Here is an 18,558-nt window from a genome sequence, read left to right as displayed (position 1 = left end):
TCACTGTCTTCTTACAGACCAGTTGTGATCAGTATTGCTCTCAGCTTGCCACTTCTTTCTTTCATTCCAATGCTCAAAAGCTGTGCTAAATTTCCCAAGGGCTCATCACTCAGTAAGCAAGCCTGTTTCAATGTGCTAGTGTGTCTGCTGAAATAGCTACTTCCACTAATAAACCACATAAAACTCCTAACAAATCTATGATTACATGAGAACAGAAGAATTATTAAAACAAATGAAACATTTTAAATAGCTGACCACAGTTTCTACAGTACTTTAGCAGCTATATCACTTGTCATGCAATCAAATGATTTAGGGGGTTTGCAGAATTTATTGTATTTCTACAAATGAGAAACACATTTAATCTCCTATTCTTGCATGCTTTCCGCAATATATTACAGAGATTAAAATGAACACAATACACTCTAATAGAAGAGTACATTGGAAAAAGAGCTAAACTTTGGTGTAATTTTTCATAAAATATTTGGTCATATATATATATATAAAATATATATATATATATATAAAATATACTCTCTCTATATATAAAAATGTATATTTACATGAATATTTATATAGTCATACCCTAGAAATGGAAATATTCAGACACTACAGCTCAGCAGAGAATAGAACTGATGTACAAAGAATTTTTAAGTTCAACAAATTAACTTCTAATATGGAAACAACTCCTGAAAACTATAAACACTTGTCAAAATGAGATTCCTGACAAAGCAACATGAATCAAGCTATTAACTGCCTTTCGTTTTTGCATTATAAGACAAAATAAGATAAGACTAAAAGCTAAAATGTTTCTTACCTGACCAAAAATATAAAAAGGGAAATTTGTTCCTGCATCATCTTTGCCCTTCCCCTAGTTATTGAAACAGTATTAGTGTTTTGAAAGTACTCCAATTTGGGGAAAACTGTATTTTCCTGAAAATTATTTATCAAAAATAGAATTCAATTCTCTCCACTATAATATTTAATTTTAATCTCAAAAACGACCAAAAATCTTCTACTTCAGAGATGCAAATTCAAGTGAGACAAACAAGAACGCTCCTTCCACCTGCATGTGAAATGCTCTCAGAGAGGTTTGTTGGGATTTTTAAACTACAAAAAAAAGGTGAAGTTTATGCAGCATGAAATAAAAGAACAGAGGATGTTAAAAGAAATTATAGACAAGGATGGAATTTGACTTAAAGGTAGATAATGAGATGGATTTTTTTTTTTTTTTAAGCTGGATAAAGATCTAGCTACTAAGCTCCTAAGTTCCCAAAAAGCTCTATGGCCTACTTTCTCCACTCGCTTCAAAGTCATGCCAAAAGGGCCAGGCACCTGTCCTGATGAAACAGATTCCCCCAGAGACTGCACATTAGCAGCCTTCTCTCAGACACAGGCCCCACAGCACAGGCAATGACACAGACATGTCAGAGTGGTGCCACAATAAAATGGGAATGTGTGCTGGGGAGCCCTGCCAAACTAAAACCCTGCGCTGGCAGCACACACCGCCCGTTCATCTCCTCACTGCCATTTCCCTTCTCATCTAATGCACTTCTTCCCAGCATTTACTCTGTTTACCTTTTCATGCCTCCCAAAACAGGTAATACAATTCAATTTTTACAGTCATTTTTACATTCCTATTCCCAGTGATGCTATCACTGCCTTGAAAATATTGCTGAGAATTTAAACAAGGTAATTTTGGTAACAAAAAAGGCTGCATAGAGATTTTGTATTCTTCTTATACAAATTTGGGGGCAAAACTGAGTTGGCACCATACCTTCCATGATTTTTGTTTTGCCTAACAGCTTTCTAAATTTAAAAGATAAATGATTTTTCCGAAACTGACTTCATTTCATTTTTTGTTTCAAACGCTGTCAACCCATTTACTTTCAAACAAACCCATAAAGGGAATTATGTGTTTCTCACATATTGAACTACATACATTTGCCTTTTATTAATAATGAAAAAAAAAATTTAGCAATAAAACAGAAACACTTCAAACTAACCCTTTAACCCTCTGATTTAAAAACAAGCCTAAACAAAAAGTAAAGAGCCTAACACCAAGATTAGCCCTCTGATAGCAATATGCCCCAAAGAACCTGACATGTTATATAATGCACTATATGTTTTCCTTGGCTCAGATTCTTTCACCTGTTCTCCCCTGGCATTGCTAGCACTACCAGATGGATCCATTTTAGAATTAATTAATTTACCCTGTCTCCTAGGATTTCCAAGAAGTAAAGCATGGACAAGAACCCTGGCCCTTTCCTTTCTTGGATACAGAAAAAGAATCTAGACCGAGAGAGATTTTCCTTTTAAGAACAGAATACAACATTCACAAATAAATATCTCAGGAGAACACGTGCTGCTCAAAGAAGCTAAAAATAGTAAAACCAACAAGCATATGTTTAACTGGGAACCTTCCTAGAGCCTAAAAGTAACATTATTCTTTAACTCCAACGTGGGTATGGGAACTCAAAAACTGCGTTTGATTTTTTTTTTAATGGCAATGAAGCAAGCATATTCCAAGTGTCTGCATATAAAGTGAATACCATGCACTGCTTGTTGAACTAGACAGAATCCCTCCTTCTTGTCATCAGCCTTCATTCCCTCCACCACATTATTTTTCTCTTCTTAAAAATTCCTCAATATACTACAGATAAAATTTCATCCCATCCAAATTAAAGCTTTTTTTTTTTTTTAATTCCTTTTATTCTCTGCTCAAGTAAAAAATAAATCTACACAGGAACTTGGATCAAAGCAGCTCTTTAAAATAACTGCCCTAAAGGACTCATAAACTACATTCCCTTCATAAATTTAACAGAAGGTGTGAGTGGATGCATCTTAATTATATCATCTGCTTATCTAAATCACTAGGTTGCTTTACATGGGCTGGGACAAATCTGTTCTTTGACAGTCCTCCTCCTCTGCTGGCTTTCTCCTTATTATCTGCTTTTACACCATATGATGCATGGGGCAGAGCATTGCCCCTTGCTCAAAGCTGGTAAGAGGATCTGGCACAACTAAGCCTGCAAAACCAGCTGGCCTCAGCATACCACAACAGAAAAATGGTTCAGATTTTCTCAATTGCTAAGTCAAATTTTGAAGGCACAATGCTCCTTATATAGACTGGAAAGTTTCACAACTATATCCTAGAGCTCCTGTAACAGTTTTTTGCTAGCATTTTATGCTAGTGGCAAAATTCAAGTTGTTTAGCCCTCTAAACAGAACTTAAATGATACAGAAGCGTTGACACACAGCACAGGAATTAGGTTTACTTAAGATCTATCAATACAAAACACAAACCAGCTTGCATCACTTACACTGCATCTCTGATATTAAAGCATTTGCACAAAGTTTTAGTCTCAAAGTTTTAGTCACAAAATTAAACAAGAATCTTAGGTTTTCACCTTCAAAAGCCTGGCGAGATGCAGAGCATTAACTGAACTATATAATCTAATCAAATGCCTGAAGCCAAAGGACAAACAGAAACAATCTAAAATTAAATTCTGCAGACTATTATGATTATTCTTTAAAATATCTTCTATAAATGTAGCATTTGCTACAAGATCTACACGAAATTAAACTTTTCTTTAAATTTAAAATAATTAATTTGTAAGGGTTAGGGCTTGTTTAAAAAAAAGAATGACTCAAGGTGTTCTGAGTTGGGAGGGACCCACACGGATCATTGAGTCCAACTCTTCAGTGAACAGCCGATACACGGACTGAACCAACAACCTTGGTTTTAACTCTGTACTCTGACCAACTGAGCCAGTCTCAGTGGCTTTAATCATCTAATACTTTAACTTGATGGTCCTATAAATTAGTAGCAAGCAGCCCAATTAACCCAGAAAAACTGACAATGTAAAACCAGGCAGGCAGTATCCATCATCAATACAATTAAAGGGGTGAAGAACCTATAAATGCACTTCAGCATTTATACCCTCAAGACTAACCCAACCCAGCTACAGGGACTTCAGGCCCATGAACAGGTGGAGCAGATCAGGTGTGCTGATGGAGCTCATCTTCCTACACAGTCTCACCTGAAGGGAATTCACCTAAACACACTGGGAAAGCTGGAGCTTACTTTCAAAACTTGTCTACCTACTTGCCCAGTCAACAAAACCCTATCCTGCAAAGGACTCCATGAAATCAATATTTAGCATGGCAATAATGGAACAACCTCTCTTTTTAAACCTTTCTACATTCAATTTTTACCTATTAAACCATTTCTACTCAGTGAAAAGACCTTAAAAAACATAGAAAAGTTCAGGAGGTGGAGCTACCAGACCTACTAGTCAACACAGCTCAGGTACCTGGCAGCAAGTCTCACAGTATTAAAGTCTGCACCTCAAGATAGTAACCCCAGTATTAGAAGATTAAATAAAAAAATTCTGCTGCAACAAAACTCTTCACTTGCTCTGACAGATTAAATTTGTGTTTAAAAAAAGTTGTAAGTGAAGTAACTTCAACAAGATCAATGAGGTATGGTTTACATTACCTTCATACCAAATCATAAAATAGATGCACACACCGCAAAATGCAGCTTGGACACCTTCACAGAAATAATCATGTTATGCTCTAAACCAAGCTGGTATGCCCCTACACTTCAGAGCACTCAGGAGCAGCACAGCTAAATGCTGGATGACACTCTGGAGCTCAATCAATTACCCAGTCACCTCCACCACACCCACCCACACTCCTTAAATTAACTCACTTTGCAATGTGACCCCCCCCCCCCCCATCCAACAAGACTCAGCCACACCCTGGATGACCATTAATGAAGGATTTTAACAATTAGTAACTCAGCAGGTTTACTTTCTTGCTGCACCTGATGCCAGTCTCGAGTCCCTTCTGCAGTTCCTTTCACCTGCTGCAGGCAGAAATTTTCAAAACTAATTATTCTATTTCTTTGTGTATAAAAAGCAAACAGACAAGCCTATGCTACTCTGTGTCTGCTCTTTTGTTTAAAAACGTAAAAAGAAAAGTTTAAAGAACACAAAACCCAAAGACAAAGAATCACATGGACAGTCAATAAAGACAAAAGTTTGTATAGAGTTTTATTAAAGCAACTATAGCCACAGAAATTATAACATTTTTAAAATGAGAGCATGAAAAATTATTTTTAACTTAATTTTTATTATAGTTATTTCCAAGGGAAATCAGCTCAAAATATATATATTTTTATTACTGGGTATGTATCAACCTCTTAGCTAAAATAAAATTACAATTAAAAATTAGAAGTTAATTGCATTAACATCTAATTAAAACATCAGATGTTAATGCAAGAGACAGTATTGCTTTATGAAGCTTTAAAACAGTGCATAACTTTACAAACACTTGACTACCTTCCCCTATATATATACTGAGAAGCCAGGGGATTAAGTAAACCCAACTCAAGTCCAGAATATGATGTGTAAAGTCAACATTAAATTAAAAAAAAGTGTTAATGAACAAACATCTAGAGAGAGAAAACAAGTTTTCAAGAACAATACCTCCTTCTGAAATGAACTGAAACTGACTGAAATCAATTCAGATGAAGACCTTATTAAGATCTTAAATAGAAATTTTGATGTCCAAACAGCTATTTTGTGCAAGTGATACAAGTTACTAAACTAAATAACTGCTGTGTCAGTTTTCTTTAAAATTGTGCAAAACTTAATAACAAACATAACACCACAAATTGGAAATAAGAGAAAACAAACACTTCTTTTTTGTCATTCCCAGAATCATTCAGTTGGCAACACAAAGATGCCGTAGTTTTCCTATTGTACATATCATCCAGGTCAACATTAAAATTTGATCCCTTACATCATACAGGCAGAGCTAAAGCTCCACATGTTGGACAGCCTTTTTCACTTGTATAAATTTAAATTTTATCACATCCTAGAGAAACATTCCAGCAAAGCAACCAAACTTATTTTTGCAAATATCAAAACCGTGAAGTTTTTTGTGTTGTTTTCTTTCAAGAACAAGATATCTGTCATACAAATTCAGCTCTTCTAACAAAAAGACACCAGAGGTTGCACATCTAAGGCAGTGTCAAAGGAGGAAAATCAGCATTTAGCCAGGTAAAATCTTGTATGGCTTTAAACCAGAAGCCAGACCCATAAAGGGTGAAAGAAAAGAAGGAGGCTTATAGCTGAGAGTCTTAAGTAATATGAAAATAATGCAAACATAAAGGCAGTAGTCCCCTGTTTCTGATCCTGAAGGAATCAGAAGCCTTTAGGTGTAAGTGTATTGTGTATATATATAGTATAAGAAAACTAACACCAAATGCTGGAAAAATTTCCCATATAAAAAAACCAATCTATCCAAAGTGCATAATCAAAGCATTGAAAAAATCCCTCATGGGGAAAAAGGTTTGCACTGCATGCAGACAGACTCTGCAATATTTTCTCCTACCTAAGCTGTTCCTGTGACTAAAAGGAGTAAGGAGATTTTTGTTCTTCTGTCTTCAAAACCCAAGTGGAGTTTGTCATCTTCTTCATGAAACAATACTTTTAGTAAGATAACCTAGAAAATGTAAGAACATCACAAACCTTCTGCCTGTTGATCTGCAAACTCACTTTCAAAAAAAATTCGTGTCAAATCACTTCTAGCCAAGGATTCACCTCATCTGAAGCACCTGAAGTGCTCTGCACCAACTAGGACCACCATAGGTCACAGAGTACCCCAGTACCCCATTCCAAGTAATTTCTGTCCTGCAGAATATCTGTGCATAATTACAGCTAAAATAAGTTGAGCAGAGCTAATACTAGAAAACTTATGAGAAGGTAAAATGAAGAATCATTCTAATACATGTCTCTTTATTTTTGCAATATTAACGTCACCATTTTCAAACAGGTTATTTTTTAAACATATCTGTATCAATGTTTTCCCTGTACTTAGAATAGAAATTAACCCAACACCAATAATGCTAAAGTTAATCTCACTACTACTAATAACAATAGTAATAGCACATTAAAAGTGAGTCACCTTTTTAGCTAAAAAAAAGAAGAGCCAAGCATTAGATAAAAATGTAAAAGATACCATGAAAAATGAATGAAATATATCCAAGTATGCCAAAATATTTAGTCATGATTTTCTTGGACAAAGGGGAAGCAAAACTGTAGTATAAATTCATTCTATAAAGAGCAATGAAAAACACAACACAGTAGACCTGTATTTAACAGTTACAGTGATAAGCTGTTCAGTTGTTATGTGATGCTGCAACTGTTGATGAGGTTACAGTACTCCTCCCCATTTCTGTGTCCTAGTGATGATGACTTTCGGGTATTTTCTCCACTCTATGTTACCAGCTCTGATACTTAACTTAGGTAGTGAAGCTCAGGACGTGCAAAAAGGTTTCCAGGACTCAGGGCTGCAGCTGCACATGTGTCTGTTCTGCAGGTGATCCATAGGGCAAGGGACCCCTGCCAGTTCCACTAAATGTGCCCTTACTGCAGTTCTAAAAAAAGAGCCAATATTTACCATTGCATACATCAGCCTGCAGGAGAGATGCCCTTATAGGATATTATCAGCCATTCAAGCACTCAGCTTTTGATTCCCCAGGGGAGCCTGGCAGAAGGAATAATTCTTGACTGGAATGGAAACATACCATGTGTGACTTTTAAATATTATGTTTCTAATGTTGAAATCTCAGACATAATGGCCACAAACCAAGTAAATACAACTTGCTAGAATAAAAGAAAAAAGCTTTTAAAAGCTTAAAATGTTAACATTAGAATATTATTTTTTTAAAAAATCTGATTCATCTAGGACACTGTGAACATCTAGGCCTGAGTCCAAAGCCATTGAAGTTATTAGGACTGCTTCCCTATATTTCAACAGACCTTGGATAACTCTCTCATTTCTGTACCTCTCAAACAGACAAATACATGCAATATATCATCTCAAAGCAAAGGAACTCAACACATTTCAGTGGCGGCACATTCATTTAAACAGAACCATGGATACTATATATGGAAATGAAGTGTTCCTCTCAAAGATGCAAACCCGATGTATTCTCAGGCTATAAATACCATCAGGATTCAAAATGGGCCCTTCCTGACCAGTATGTCTCTGACAGAGAGATAGGTATCATTCCTTCTCATTTACTCAGACCCTGCTGCTTTTCCACCCTCCACTGTCACCCAAGGTGACCTGTGTGTCCCAGACAAAGTGCCCACACTGACAAACCAGGAGGTCTAATTTGGAACTAGTGTATTTAGCCCTGTGCAATTTTGCATAAATGCCAGCGTAGTCTTGTGATCTATCAGAGTTTTGCACTCACTTCCCAGTCAGGCATTGTACTCCAGCAAGGAGCAGGGAGCTGGACTCGGTGATCCTTACGGCTCCCTCCCAACTCAAGCTATTCTGATTCTAAACCTTCAGCCACGTAGCAGCATACAAACCCATTACAGAAACACAGCTTTTTAAAGTGTAGCTCCTTTCCTTTTGCCACTAAAATCATATGTGCGCGAGAAAAATATTTTTTAAACCATTAACACCCACACATAATGTTTCAGCTATCTTTCCCTTAGAAAACCTCCACAAGCTGCATTCACTGTGCCCTTCTCAGACTTCTGATAAATCACTAATTTTCATCCATGTAAAATACACAGTTTTATGCAATGTGACAAGGAATGTTTAGTAGAACCAAAGGGATACCCTGTTCCTCACTTTCATCTAGTGTTATTTTCATGTTTATACCACCCCGGCGACTGCTGCCCTACCAACTTCACATTACAGGATGCCTTGCTGCTGCTGAACTACAGCCTGATGCTGCTGAGGAATTAGCACCAGCCAGCCCTGAAATTCATATAAACTTTTGTCACTCTGAGTTGGATTCCACAGAAGAGCCAATCTCAGAAGGAACGCTTGACTGCTGCTCTGTGCTGCACCTGACTAGAGATTACAGCTTCTTTGTAGGATTTGTCCCAGGAAGGACATTCAATGACTAAGATTCACAATCTACTTTCTTTCAATAATACAGGACATACAAGCACCATCCTTGCTGGTTTTAATTATAATCATTAGATCCTGTCCCTGCAGAGATTATACTTAGGGCTAGTGCTCTCTGAATGTTCAGTGTTTCTGTCTCTGGGGCTGTAAACTGCCCTCATTCCGCATTCAGAAATCCCAATGCATCAAAACTGAGTACACGGATCGGTGTTACTTAAAAGCTTTTTGTTTGCTATTACAGGCATTTCTTCTATTGAGCTAAACTGGGGGAAAAAAGTGAAATCTAATGGTTTTCAACCAGCACTTATGGATTTGTAAACGTGAGATTTTCAAGTTCTTTTTGCATGCACGTGTTCTCCTTAAATGTATGTGTTGCAAAGCCTTGAAAATAAGCATGATACTGTACGTACCAAAACAACATTTTGGTTGAGAATGTTTGGTTTTCGAGTTAAATCCTCGTCTATGCATTCTCTTTTCTACATGCAGAAACCTATTTTAGTATGAGTTTATAAAATGTGAAATCCTTTCTAAGCTCCAGAGAGCCAGAAGTATCTTCCTTTCCAGAGCATGGAAAGCAGCAGCATACACCCCTCCACACCAGCGCCTTCTCTGCTTGTAGAAACGCCACCTGCAAAGGGCTGTGAGTACCTTTTCTCTCAGACCCTGACCTCTCCACCATGGCCATCTCTCAACTGGCAACCTGTCTGGGGAGGCTCTCAGGGAGGAATTGCGTGCAGACCACCTGACAGCCATGGGACAGGAAGGACTGAGCCAGGCTGTGCATGTGACTGAGCAGCAAAATGCATTACAGCTCCCGCTAATCCCTTGAGCCTCCCAGTTGTTCATCAGACGCTGCTGCCCAGCTCATCTTCAAGAGAGTCAAGGTGACGATTCCACACACAGATTTAAATGAAGGGGTCCCCTGCATTGCATGTCCACACGTGTCTTCCAATGTGCACTCCAAGTTTTCTCAACAGATTGCGCCTCAAATCCTTTTCTTTATTTGGAGAGGACGTTTATGCAGGTATTGCTCAGAAACCAGCAAGCCTCGCCCACACTAGAGCCAGCTTTGAATGAATGCCGCTTGTTTTTCGGACAAGCTAAATTTTTCCACTTACAAATTTTCTCAGGCTTTAGAATTCTGGGTTGAAACTCTTAACTTTTCAAAGGCGACTTCTGCAAATATTGTATTTCCAGCAAAACCAGGTTTCTTTCTGTTCAAAACAAATGGGAACTTTGCTTGGTTTCTACTGAGTAAAAAGCACTGTGTAACTTATTACATTTCAAAAATATGTAGACCAAGGTCAAAGAAGACTATTAGGGCTTGTAAGTTCAGGCTAACAACTGCTTCCTATACTCATAATTGCATTTGATATGGGTACAAGTCCTGGGTTGTGGGGGAGGAAAAGCTCTTCCAAAACACCAAAAGCATCACAATAAGGATGTATTCTACCTGCCAGAGCCCGATGACATAAGGTCTGTAAGAGGTACCCTTCACTGGGGAACTAAGGAACAGCAATAAAGGGTCTGGTATCATATTCTTCCAAAGGAAACAAATTCCATTTGATTCTGCACTGACCAGCTCCAGGAGCTGACTGTGCCCCAAATCTGTGCTCTCTCATTCCACTGCTCCTTCTTCATGGTTTTAGAGTTTGTCCAAAGCCATAACAGATAATGTCAGCAGAAAATGCCCTCCAGGAGCATAGAAAATGAAGAGGTAGATCCATATAATCAAAAGAACTATAGATTGTATAATATGCATTTAGCCCCTATGTGTACATTACCATACATATTTATTTTATTTTCCTGCTGTTAACACCAACAAGAACAACTAATGTCAGAGTCCAACCCAATGAAATTTAATCTTACATTCTACTTTTCATACACAAACAGAAATTAGTTGGTCAAGGGAGAAAAAACAAGCAATGACCAGACAAGTTCATTAGCAGTATCTAAGCTCTACTAAATATGTAGATGTAAACACTGAGAAAAAAAACAGCATTTTTCAAGGCTGGTTGCAAATAGACTGTAGCTAATTTTGAAAAATTGCATCTAAAATTATATACCATATTGAATAAAGAAATACAAGGGCTCTGACAGTAATAACTACATGAAGCACTGACAACAAAGGTAAAGATTTACATTTTTTGGGCATTCACAAAGCAAGTATGGAACATGAAAATCCTAAAACTTCAACAATCATTTTTAGTACACAATTAAGAGTCATATTCTCTTCATATACAATTACATAAATTAGAGACGGAATTTTAAGGGACAATGTTGGTGATTCTGTTAGCTGTTTTCATATTCTTGACTTACAGTATCTTGACTTTCTTATCTCCAAGGGGAAAAAAATTAATAAAATTTCATACCACAAAGTAATAAACTGCTTATGTCATGGTTTTAAATTCTGGCTTTAAATTACATGAGTTGAAGAGTGGGATACTCCAAACAAACCACACTGTAAATCCTGCTATGTAGTCATTAAAAAGTTTTACATTCAAACAATCATCAACAAATAACTGGAATACAATGTCATGTTTAGAATATAGCAGGGAGAAAAAAAAATGAAACTTTTTTGCAGTTCTTTGCAATAACAGATACAGAAATGAGTGTCAGCACAGTAACTCTGAATTATTCACATATATATGTGAATTATTCAGTAAGAGGCCACAGAAAGTAGACATGAGGAAGATTTCTTTTAGCTCTCTCACTGGGACTGCTCTTTATGTAGATAGTGAGATGATGCTGGACAGCCCAACTCCCCTGCAACCTGTGGAGCAGCAGAAGAGGCAGCAGAGGAAAGGAAAGCTCCTAACATGCAGAAAACTTCTTCAATCCTGCAGTAGGAGGAGCTACTTCTTCCAAAACTGCTTTTATATGAGGCCAAATAGAGTCAACACAGGATATATATGCATTCAAAGTTCTGTCCAGCAGCCCCAGCAGCTCTTCCCAACTCACCAAGCAACAAAGTAAGTGCTTGATAACAGCAAAGTTTCAGATAATTCCAGTTGTTACTTCAGTTAGCCTTTATACCCGAAATACTAGAAAAGTGTTTTGCAATAACTAGTTGTAACTAACATCCTTGCATACACAGAATTCCCTCCAGTTCCCCATTTTATTGTATAAAGAATGCAGGATAAGCCCTTGAAAGTTCTTCTTTGCCAGAGTCTTGAAAATCCTTATTAGTGGAACAAATAGGATCTAAAAGGAGACATATATCTCCCCCTACCTGCAGAGCCCTTTATCCTCCTGCCCCAGGGAATGACATTCACGGAACTACTTTAGTCTCAAAGATGAAATAAACTGAAATCTTACAACCTGTCATAGCCATAGTGCATCAAACTGTTGGGACTGGAAGTGTTTGAGCCCCTCAACAAAGCCTGTTCCTTAAAAGCCACATTTAGCCCAAAAGGTTTTAAAACAATTTGCACATATCTTTTTATACTGGTTAAGAAATGACTGATCTGCTCTAATTGACTGTGTCCCAATGAAGGACTATCTGACCAACAGCACCCATCGAGAAACCACGCACGGGAAACCTGCGTACCAGCCTCTAACTTTTTACTCTCTCAAGGGAAGAAGCATGAGGTAATAACACACAGATTTTTCTTTTTCGTCAAGATCCCTGAGAGCCTTTGTAGATTCGTCTCATTCTGTGGAGGCAGAAATGCTAAATACACAACAAAACCAAAGCTCAAGTCTTCACTGCTCACCCTTCCTTGAAAACTACAGCCTTTTACTGCTGTAGGAACCTGTATCTTACTATCACAAATTCGTTAGAGCTGTGTCATCATGCCTGGCTAACACCTCTCTAAGAAAGTTCAGGTTTGGTTTTGAATGGAAAAAAAAAGCCTTCAGAAAAGTAGCGCTGCCTGATAGGATTCCTGATGCTTAAGGCTGACTTAAAAGCTTTTATTCCTTAACTTTAGCTATCACTCCTTCCCATAGACAGGCCAAGCTCTCTATAAGAGTTCAACTTCCAACTGGCATGTGGAAGTTCATTGAGGCAACCCAAACTACACAACAAACATTAACTTCTCATGCTCTAACTTTGCTCCTGGTTTCCCCTAAATGCCGGACGCTCCACAGAGCTGGTGTATGTGCTGTGTGTTAGGGGGGAGGGGACAGGAGAAAGGGGAAGACAGCTCACTGTACGTCAAAGCAAACCAGCAACCTAGCAACCATATATTAAAAGGTGTGTGTGTTTTTTGTGGGTGTCTGTGTGCCAGGAATAACTGAAGCAGATATTATTCCATTTGTAATTCAAAAAATGTGAAAAGGGAAGGGGAGAAACTCCAGTTGCTGGTCTATTTTGGGGTCTGTCAAAATCCACTTTCACAATACAGAGTGGTAACACTTTCAATCTCATTTTTCGTAATCAAAAATGAAAGTCTGGACTTGAGCAAGTTCTTAGCTTTGGTTTGAAAATAGTCCCTTTCAAAGCAGAAACTGAACTTATTTCACATACTATGCTTTCTTCCAGCTAGAAATATGCAAAAATCAAAGGGGCAGAAAGGCTTGAAGGCTTCACACTTAGGTTAAGAGAATACTTACAAATGTACAGAATACTTCTAGATAGATACACTTAATTTAACAAACAGAAATGTCAAACATTCTCAGGGAATGGAACTAGCTTTATAAAGATTCACTTGAGTGAGAAATTTACCCTTTCAATTTTGCCAAAGTTTCTCATTCCACAAGGCAACTGAGAGTTTAGATCAGGATATGCAAGCTCCCGCCCCATCACATGCGGCCCCAAGGGCGCATATAAACTTCTGATCTGCCCCGTCCCACGGCACCAGCGTGTGCCTCTCGGACGGGACGAGCGTCGCACAGCAGGTGTAACTTCCACGCCACCGGACGAAAACGAATGCGTGGCGTGACCGGAGAAGGGGGAACGGGGACTCACCTCGGGACTGCACCCACCACCTCTCCCTCCAGCTACACTGCCCACGGTGCAGCTCCCAGCAGCCCTAAGCCAAGAGCAGCCAGCACAGTGCCATCAGCAGCCCGCCGCCACCTCGCCCAGGTGTCCTGGTCTACAAGGCTGGGCTCCTGCTCCTCCTCACCACCACCACCGCACCAAACCATCACCGGCAGCAGGAGGGGAAGGGAAGGGAAGGGAAGGGGGAGTTACCTTGTTTTTGACCCCGCAGTGGCAGCAGACAGTCCACAGGTACTTGAGGGTCCTCCACAGCAGGATGATAAACAGTCCCCCAAAGAAAGTAACCATGGATGAGGCGAGGAAAGCCCACCACATGCGCTGTCCGCGGCTATCGCAGGGCACCTCCATGGTCACCGGGATGATGAGCGCATCCATCTTGGGCACATTGACGGGGGAGGAGGACGAGTCTGTGTTGAGATTGTTGGCGTTGATATTGTTACTCATTCTAATGCCGCTGCCGCTGCCGCCCGGGTAGGAGCCGCCGCCGCTGCCATTTGCCATAGCTAACAGCGAGCCGGGCGCGCAGGGGCTTCCGAGAGCTCCTCCCGCCGCCAGCGCCCCCCAAAAAGCCCATCACCAGCCATATTGCTGCTGCTGCCGCCGCTGCTCAGCGGGGAACGATAAGGAGAGTAATAAAAATAAAAAGCCCCCAGTCAAAACAAACAAAAAAACCAAACCAACCAACGAAACAAACAAACAAACAAAAAAAAAGCAGATGAAGAAAAGCGACCGCACAATTCCCGGGTCCCTCTCGGGAGCCGACAGGCCGGTGAATTCCGAGCGTCCTCTTTGTACGGCGAAAATGATATTAAAAAAAAATTTAAAATAATAATAAAAAGATAGTCTCCTCCTCAGATTCCCACCCCTTCCTTCTCCCGCATACACAGCCCCTACCCCGCCCACCCCCAAAAAAAATCATCCACCACCACCACAAACTGATGCCTCTGAGCGTCTCTCCGAGATACCCAGCGCTGCGACCCCGCTGGCCTCAGCGGGGATCCCTCACTCAGCCTCCGCCGCGGATCCTCCCGGAGGTGGTCTGTTATTATTGTTATTAGTCTTTAACTTGTTATCAGCGATACTAAGTCACCCCCCCACCTCGCACCCTCCTCCTCCTCCTCCTCTTTCAAGTCCAGCCCCTTTCTCTCTTCTTCCCCCCTTGGTGCCAGCAGCAGCCTCCTGTGGCTCCTAATTCATCCTCCGCTGGCCCATCTGTGCGTGCGCTGCCGCTGCCGCCGCCTCCTCGCCCATCCTTCGGGAGCTCCCTCCAGGGCCCGGCTGTCGCTCAGGCTGTTGCTCCCACACGCGCAGCGGCGCCGCCGGCTCCCGCCCCTCCCTCTGTGCCGCCGGGGGACGCGACGGCCCCGCGCCCGCAGCCGCGGCCGCTCCGGGGGCGCATCAAAGGCCCCGCGGGCCGGGGGTGCCGGGCGGGCCGGGGGTGCCGCTGCCGCCGGGGGTGGGGGCGCCGGCTCAGGCGGGCTCCCGGCGCCCCATGGGCAGCGCTCCCCGCTCCGCGCCCGCTCGGTCCGGCTCGCGGCGCCGCCGAAGCGCCGAGCGCCCGCTCCGGAGGATGGCGAGGCGGGAGCGGGGGCTGTGTGCCGAGGCGGGCGCTTCACAGGTGGCGGCGAGGCGGTGCCCGGCCGCGCCGGGGAGCTGCCGGTCCAACAAGTCCCGCCGGCCCTGGCGCGTCCATCGCCGCCGCGCCGCGCTCTCCGCAGCCGCGGTGGGGCGGGGGCAGGCGGCAGCGGCCCCCCCGCGCCGGCCGTGCGCGGGGCCGGTTCGGAGGATGTCATGACGCAGCGGCCAACGCACGGCGCAGTCACGGCCCCGGCCCCCGCAGCCCCGCCGGGCCCCCGCGCCCATCGCCCGCAGCCCTCGCCCGCCGCGCAGCGCGGCACCGCGGCGAGCGCGACCCCTCCGCGGCGCGGCCGCAAGGCGCCCTCGGGGGCGGCGGGCCCGGGGCTGCAGCCGGGGGGCAGCGGGGGAGGGAGGGAAGGAGGGAGGGAGGGAGCGGGGCGCGCTCGGGGCTCGCAGGAGGCGGTTGAGCTGCAGCAGCAGGTGCCCGGGGATGCGCACGGCGCGGGAGGGGGGAGCTGGCATGGAAACGCGCTAAGGGAGCGTGAAATAAACATCGGAGACCGCGGCGTGGGTTTTTCCGCTGAAGGCATTCGTGGCTTGTCTTTAATTGACACGGGCAAGTACTGCAAACGCTCCGCAAACACGCCGTAAATTGCCGCACATCCTAAGAACATTCCTGAATTTAACCCTTAGGAATGTAAATAACAATTTAAAATGACACCTTTGGGGAGGATGGGGGTGAAAGGGGAAGCCAGCAAGAAAATCTGGATAGTCATCTCCTACTTTTTTTTCGGATTCACATTGAAAAGCAAAGAAATTTATATGTCTATATGTGTATTCATTTATACATAAATCAAAATCTCCATTTGGCACATGGTCTGCTCACTGGGTTGTCTGTGCAAAGTATTATGCAGATCCTCTTGACATCTTTCCAAGGGTAAAATACAGCAGGCTTTGTGTGCGTGACATTCCCCCATCTTATCTAGTTGCTATACCAGCAGAGAACCACCATTATGAAATAGTAATCTCTTAACCTTTAGTAGTAGTAGTTTCTGCATCTGCCAGGGGCTTGTTTGTTTCTGTTTTCTACTTAAGTGAAGGTAATGAGATTTTATGAGTTCCCAAAGCTTTTATGGGGCTTTCTAACCCTCTCACCCCCACTTTTTTTCATGCAATAACACCACTGTTTGTCTGACTCTGAGTTTATCACGATGTCTCTTTCCAGTCTGCCCCTCCAGTCTGTCCTTCAAGAGAAGGCTTCCTTTTTCCAGAAGGGTTTAATAGGGGCTTCTGAATAGAGAAGGCATTAGATAATAATATGGAAGTGTATACAGGTAGGAAAAATGCTACATTACTTTTTCCTAGAGAAACACAGTTACATAGCAGACCTGAAGCAGGTCATTCCCAGGAAAATGTTGTAATGGAATTTAGTTGAGGATTTCTAGATGCAGAAAACTAGTCAGATTGAAAAGAAACTGCCTGTCACAGCTGCCACATGCAAGCCCAGACTGCACTGCCACAGCTGCTGCCCCCTCCCATGTCTTTTCTTCACCAACCCTCCCCACAGCTAGAGAGCCACCTGGACTGGAAAGTGTTGCCATAACAGGATCACACACACAGCCTTGGGTCCTGGGCCCAGAACCTGGTCCTCATGGTCATTTGCTCGGCATTCCTGTGAGGAGCACCCTCTTCACAGCTGCACACATACCTAGGGATCCTTTTATCCATCAGCAAACACCAGGAGTGGAACAAGGGCAGGAGCATTGTAACACAGGCACTTGATGTCTGATCTTCAGAAGTGCCAGGTACTTACAGGCACTCTTACAGCTAATGGAAACTACAACCCTGTGCACCTTGAAAAATGAGGACAATGGAGAGCAGCTGCACAGCATATCCCAGGGAAGGTTTTTGCATGGTGGAATTTCTTCCATACTCTGGTCTGGCAGATAACAAGAGCTGAGTCTCTGAAGCCATGGCTGTGGCATACATCCTCTCTTGCTGTTGTTTGAGAGGGCCCAGAAGATTTGACAGAGAGGCTGCAGTCTGAAAATCCATTTTCTGGCTCTATACATTCAGAAGGTACAAGTTAAAAAGTATTTCTTGGACTCGATGCTGCTGCAGCTGAGCAGTGCAGACACTGTTCTCAGTAGCGCTCCAGATGCAAACAGGATCATTAGGCACCTCTAAAATATCATCCCCAAAATGCTGTACCCACACATACCAAAGATGGTCCTAAAGAAAAACTCCGACTAAAGCAAAGCAAGTGCACCACAAAGTGTTGTCTGTATGTTCAAATAATTTGATTCAAACATGTTCACACTGAGTTTACATGTAGATTTGGGCAAGAAAAGTAGATTTATTGTGATCACTTGTTAAAGGCTGCTTTTAACTTCTGGTGCTCAAAAACTGTCCTAATATATAAATCCTAGGATCCTAGTATATAAATCTCACACTATATATCCAGGGGAAAACATTTTGTTTTATTGGAATAAACAAAACTTCTATTTACATAAATATGGCTCAGTTCTACAAATATTTACCATGAAACTCACAATGAAAAGTAAATAATGATATCAATTGGTGAGACTTACCTTACCAGTTGAAAGTTTCCTTACTAGGAAATATCTGCAAAAGACAAAGCAAAGTAGGTAACCTTGTATTTTGTTCACCTATTCATAGACAGAGGTAAAAATGATACTTAAATGAATATCCCTTCCATTAAGTCCCATTTGAGCTGACTCCTTTATGAATAAAGGAAGGCCAGCTTTCCAATGCAGGCTCTATAAAGCAGAGTTTGAGAAAGCCCCCTGGGGCTGTATGCTTCATTTACTGAGGCAACAACTCCATTTCATGTGGCCTTCAGATTAAACAAGATTTTCAAGCTCTGCATCCTGGAGAGATCTATTCCAAACAAACAGAAAACTTCAATGGGTTTGTTTCCAGACTAGTTGTCTATTTAGTATTTCAACACAAGAGCTCAAAATTTACTTGGTTAACAGTACTATTTACAGAACATAACAAATGCTGTGCTGACCTGTGTTTTTCCTGTTCTTACCACGTAGCATAGTCCAGGACACAATCATGCCTAC

At 41.9% G+C, this 18,558-nt stretch overlaps 1 protein-coding gene across 7 annotated transcripts in view; it reads right to left on the bottom strand.

Moving 5' to 3' along the window:
* KCNMA1 (potassium calcium-activated channel subfamily M alpha 1) overlaps positions 1–15,186 on the bottom strand; it is a 407,920-nt gene extending 392,734 nt beyond the window's left edge. For 6 of the 7 annotated variants that reach the window (XM_050976322.1, XM_009087486.4, XM_050976319.1 and 3 more), the window contains exon 1: positions 14,084–14,775. In XM_050976322.1, the coding sequence (XP_050832279.1) occupies positions 14,084–14,392 (309 nt within the window). In that variant the 5' untranslated portion in view covers positions 14,393–14,775. Of the gene's footprint in view, positions 1–14,083; positions 14,776–14,820 lie in introns of those variants that run through there. The other variant, XM_050976320.1, reaches the window with a different exon arrangement.
* Positions 15,187–18,558: the final 3,372 nt, after the last annotated feature.

This window comes from Serinus canaria, chromosome 6, assembly GCF_022539315.1.
Source record: "Serinus canaria isolate serCan28SL12 chromosome 6, serCan2020, whole genome shotgun sequence".
Taxonomy (NCBI): Eukaryota; Metazoa; Chordata; class Aves; order Passeriformes; family Fringillidae; genus Serinus; species Serinus canaria.
The sequence above is the reverse complement of the archived record's forward strand: the minus strand, read 5'-3'. Positions and strand labels throughout refer to the sequence as shown.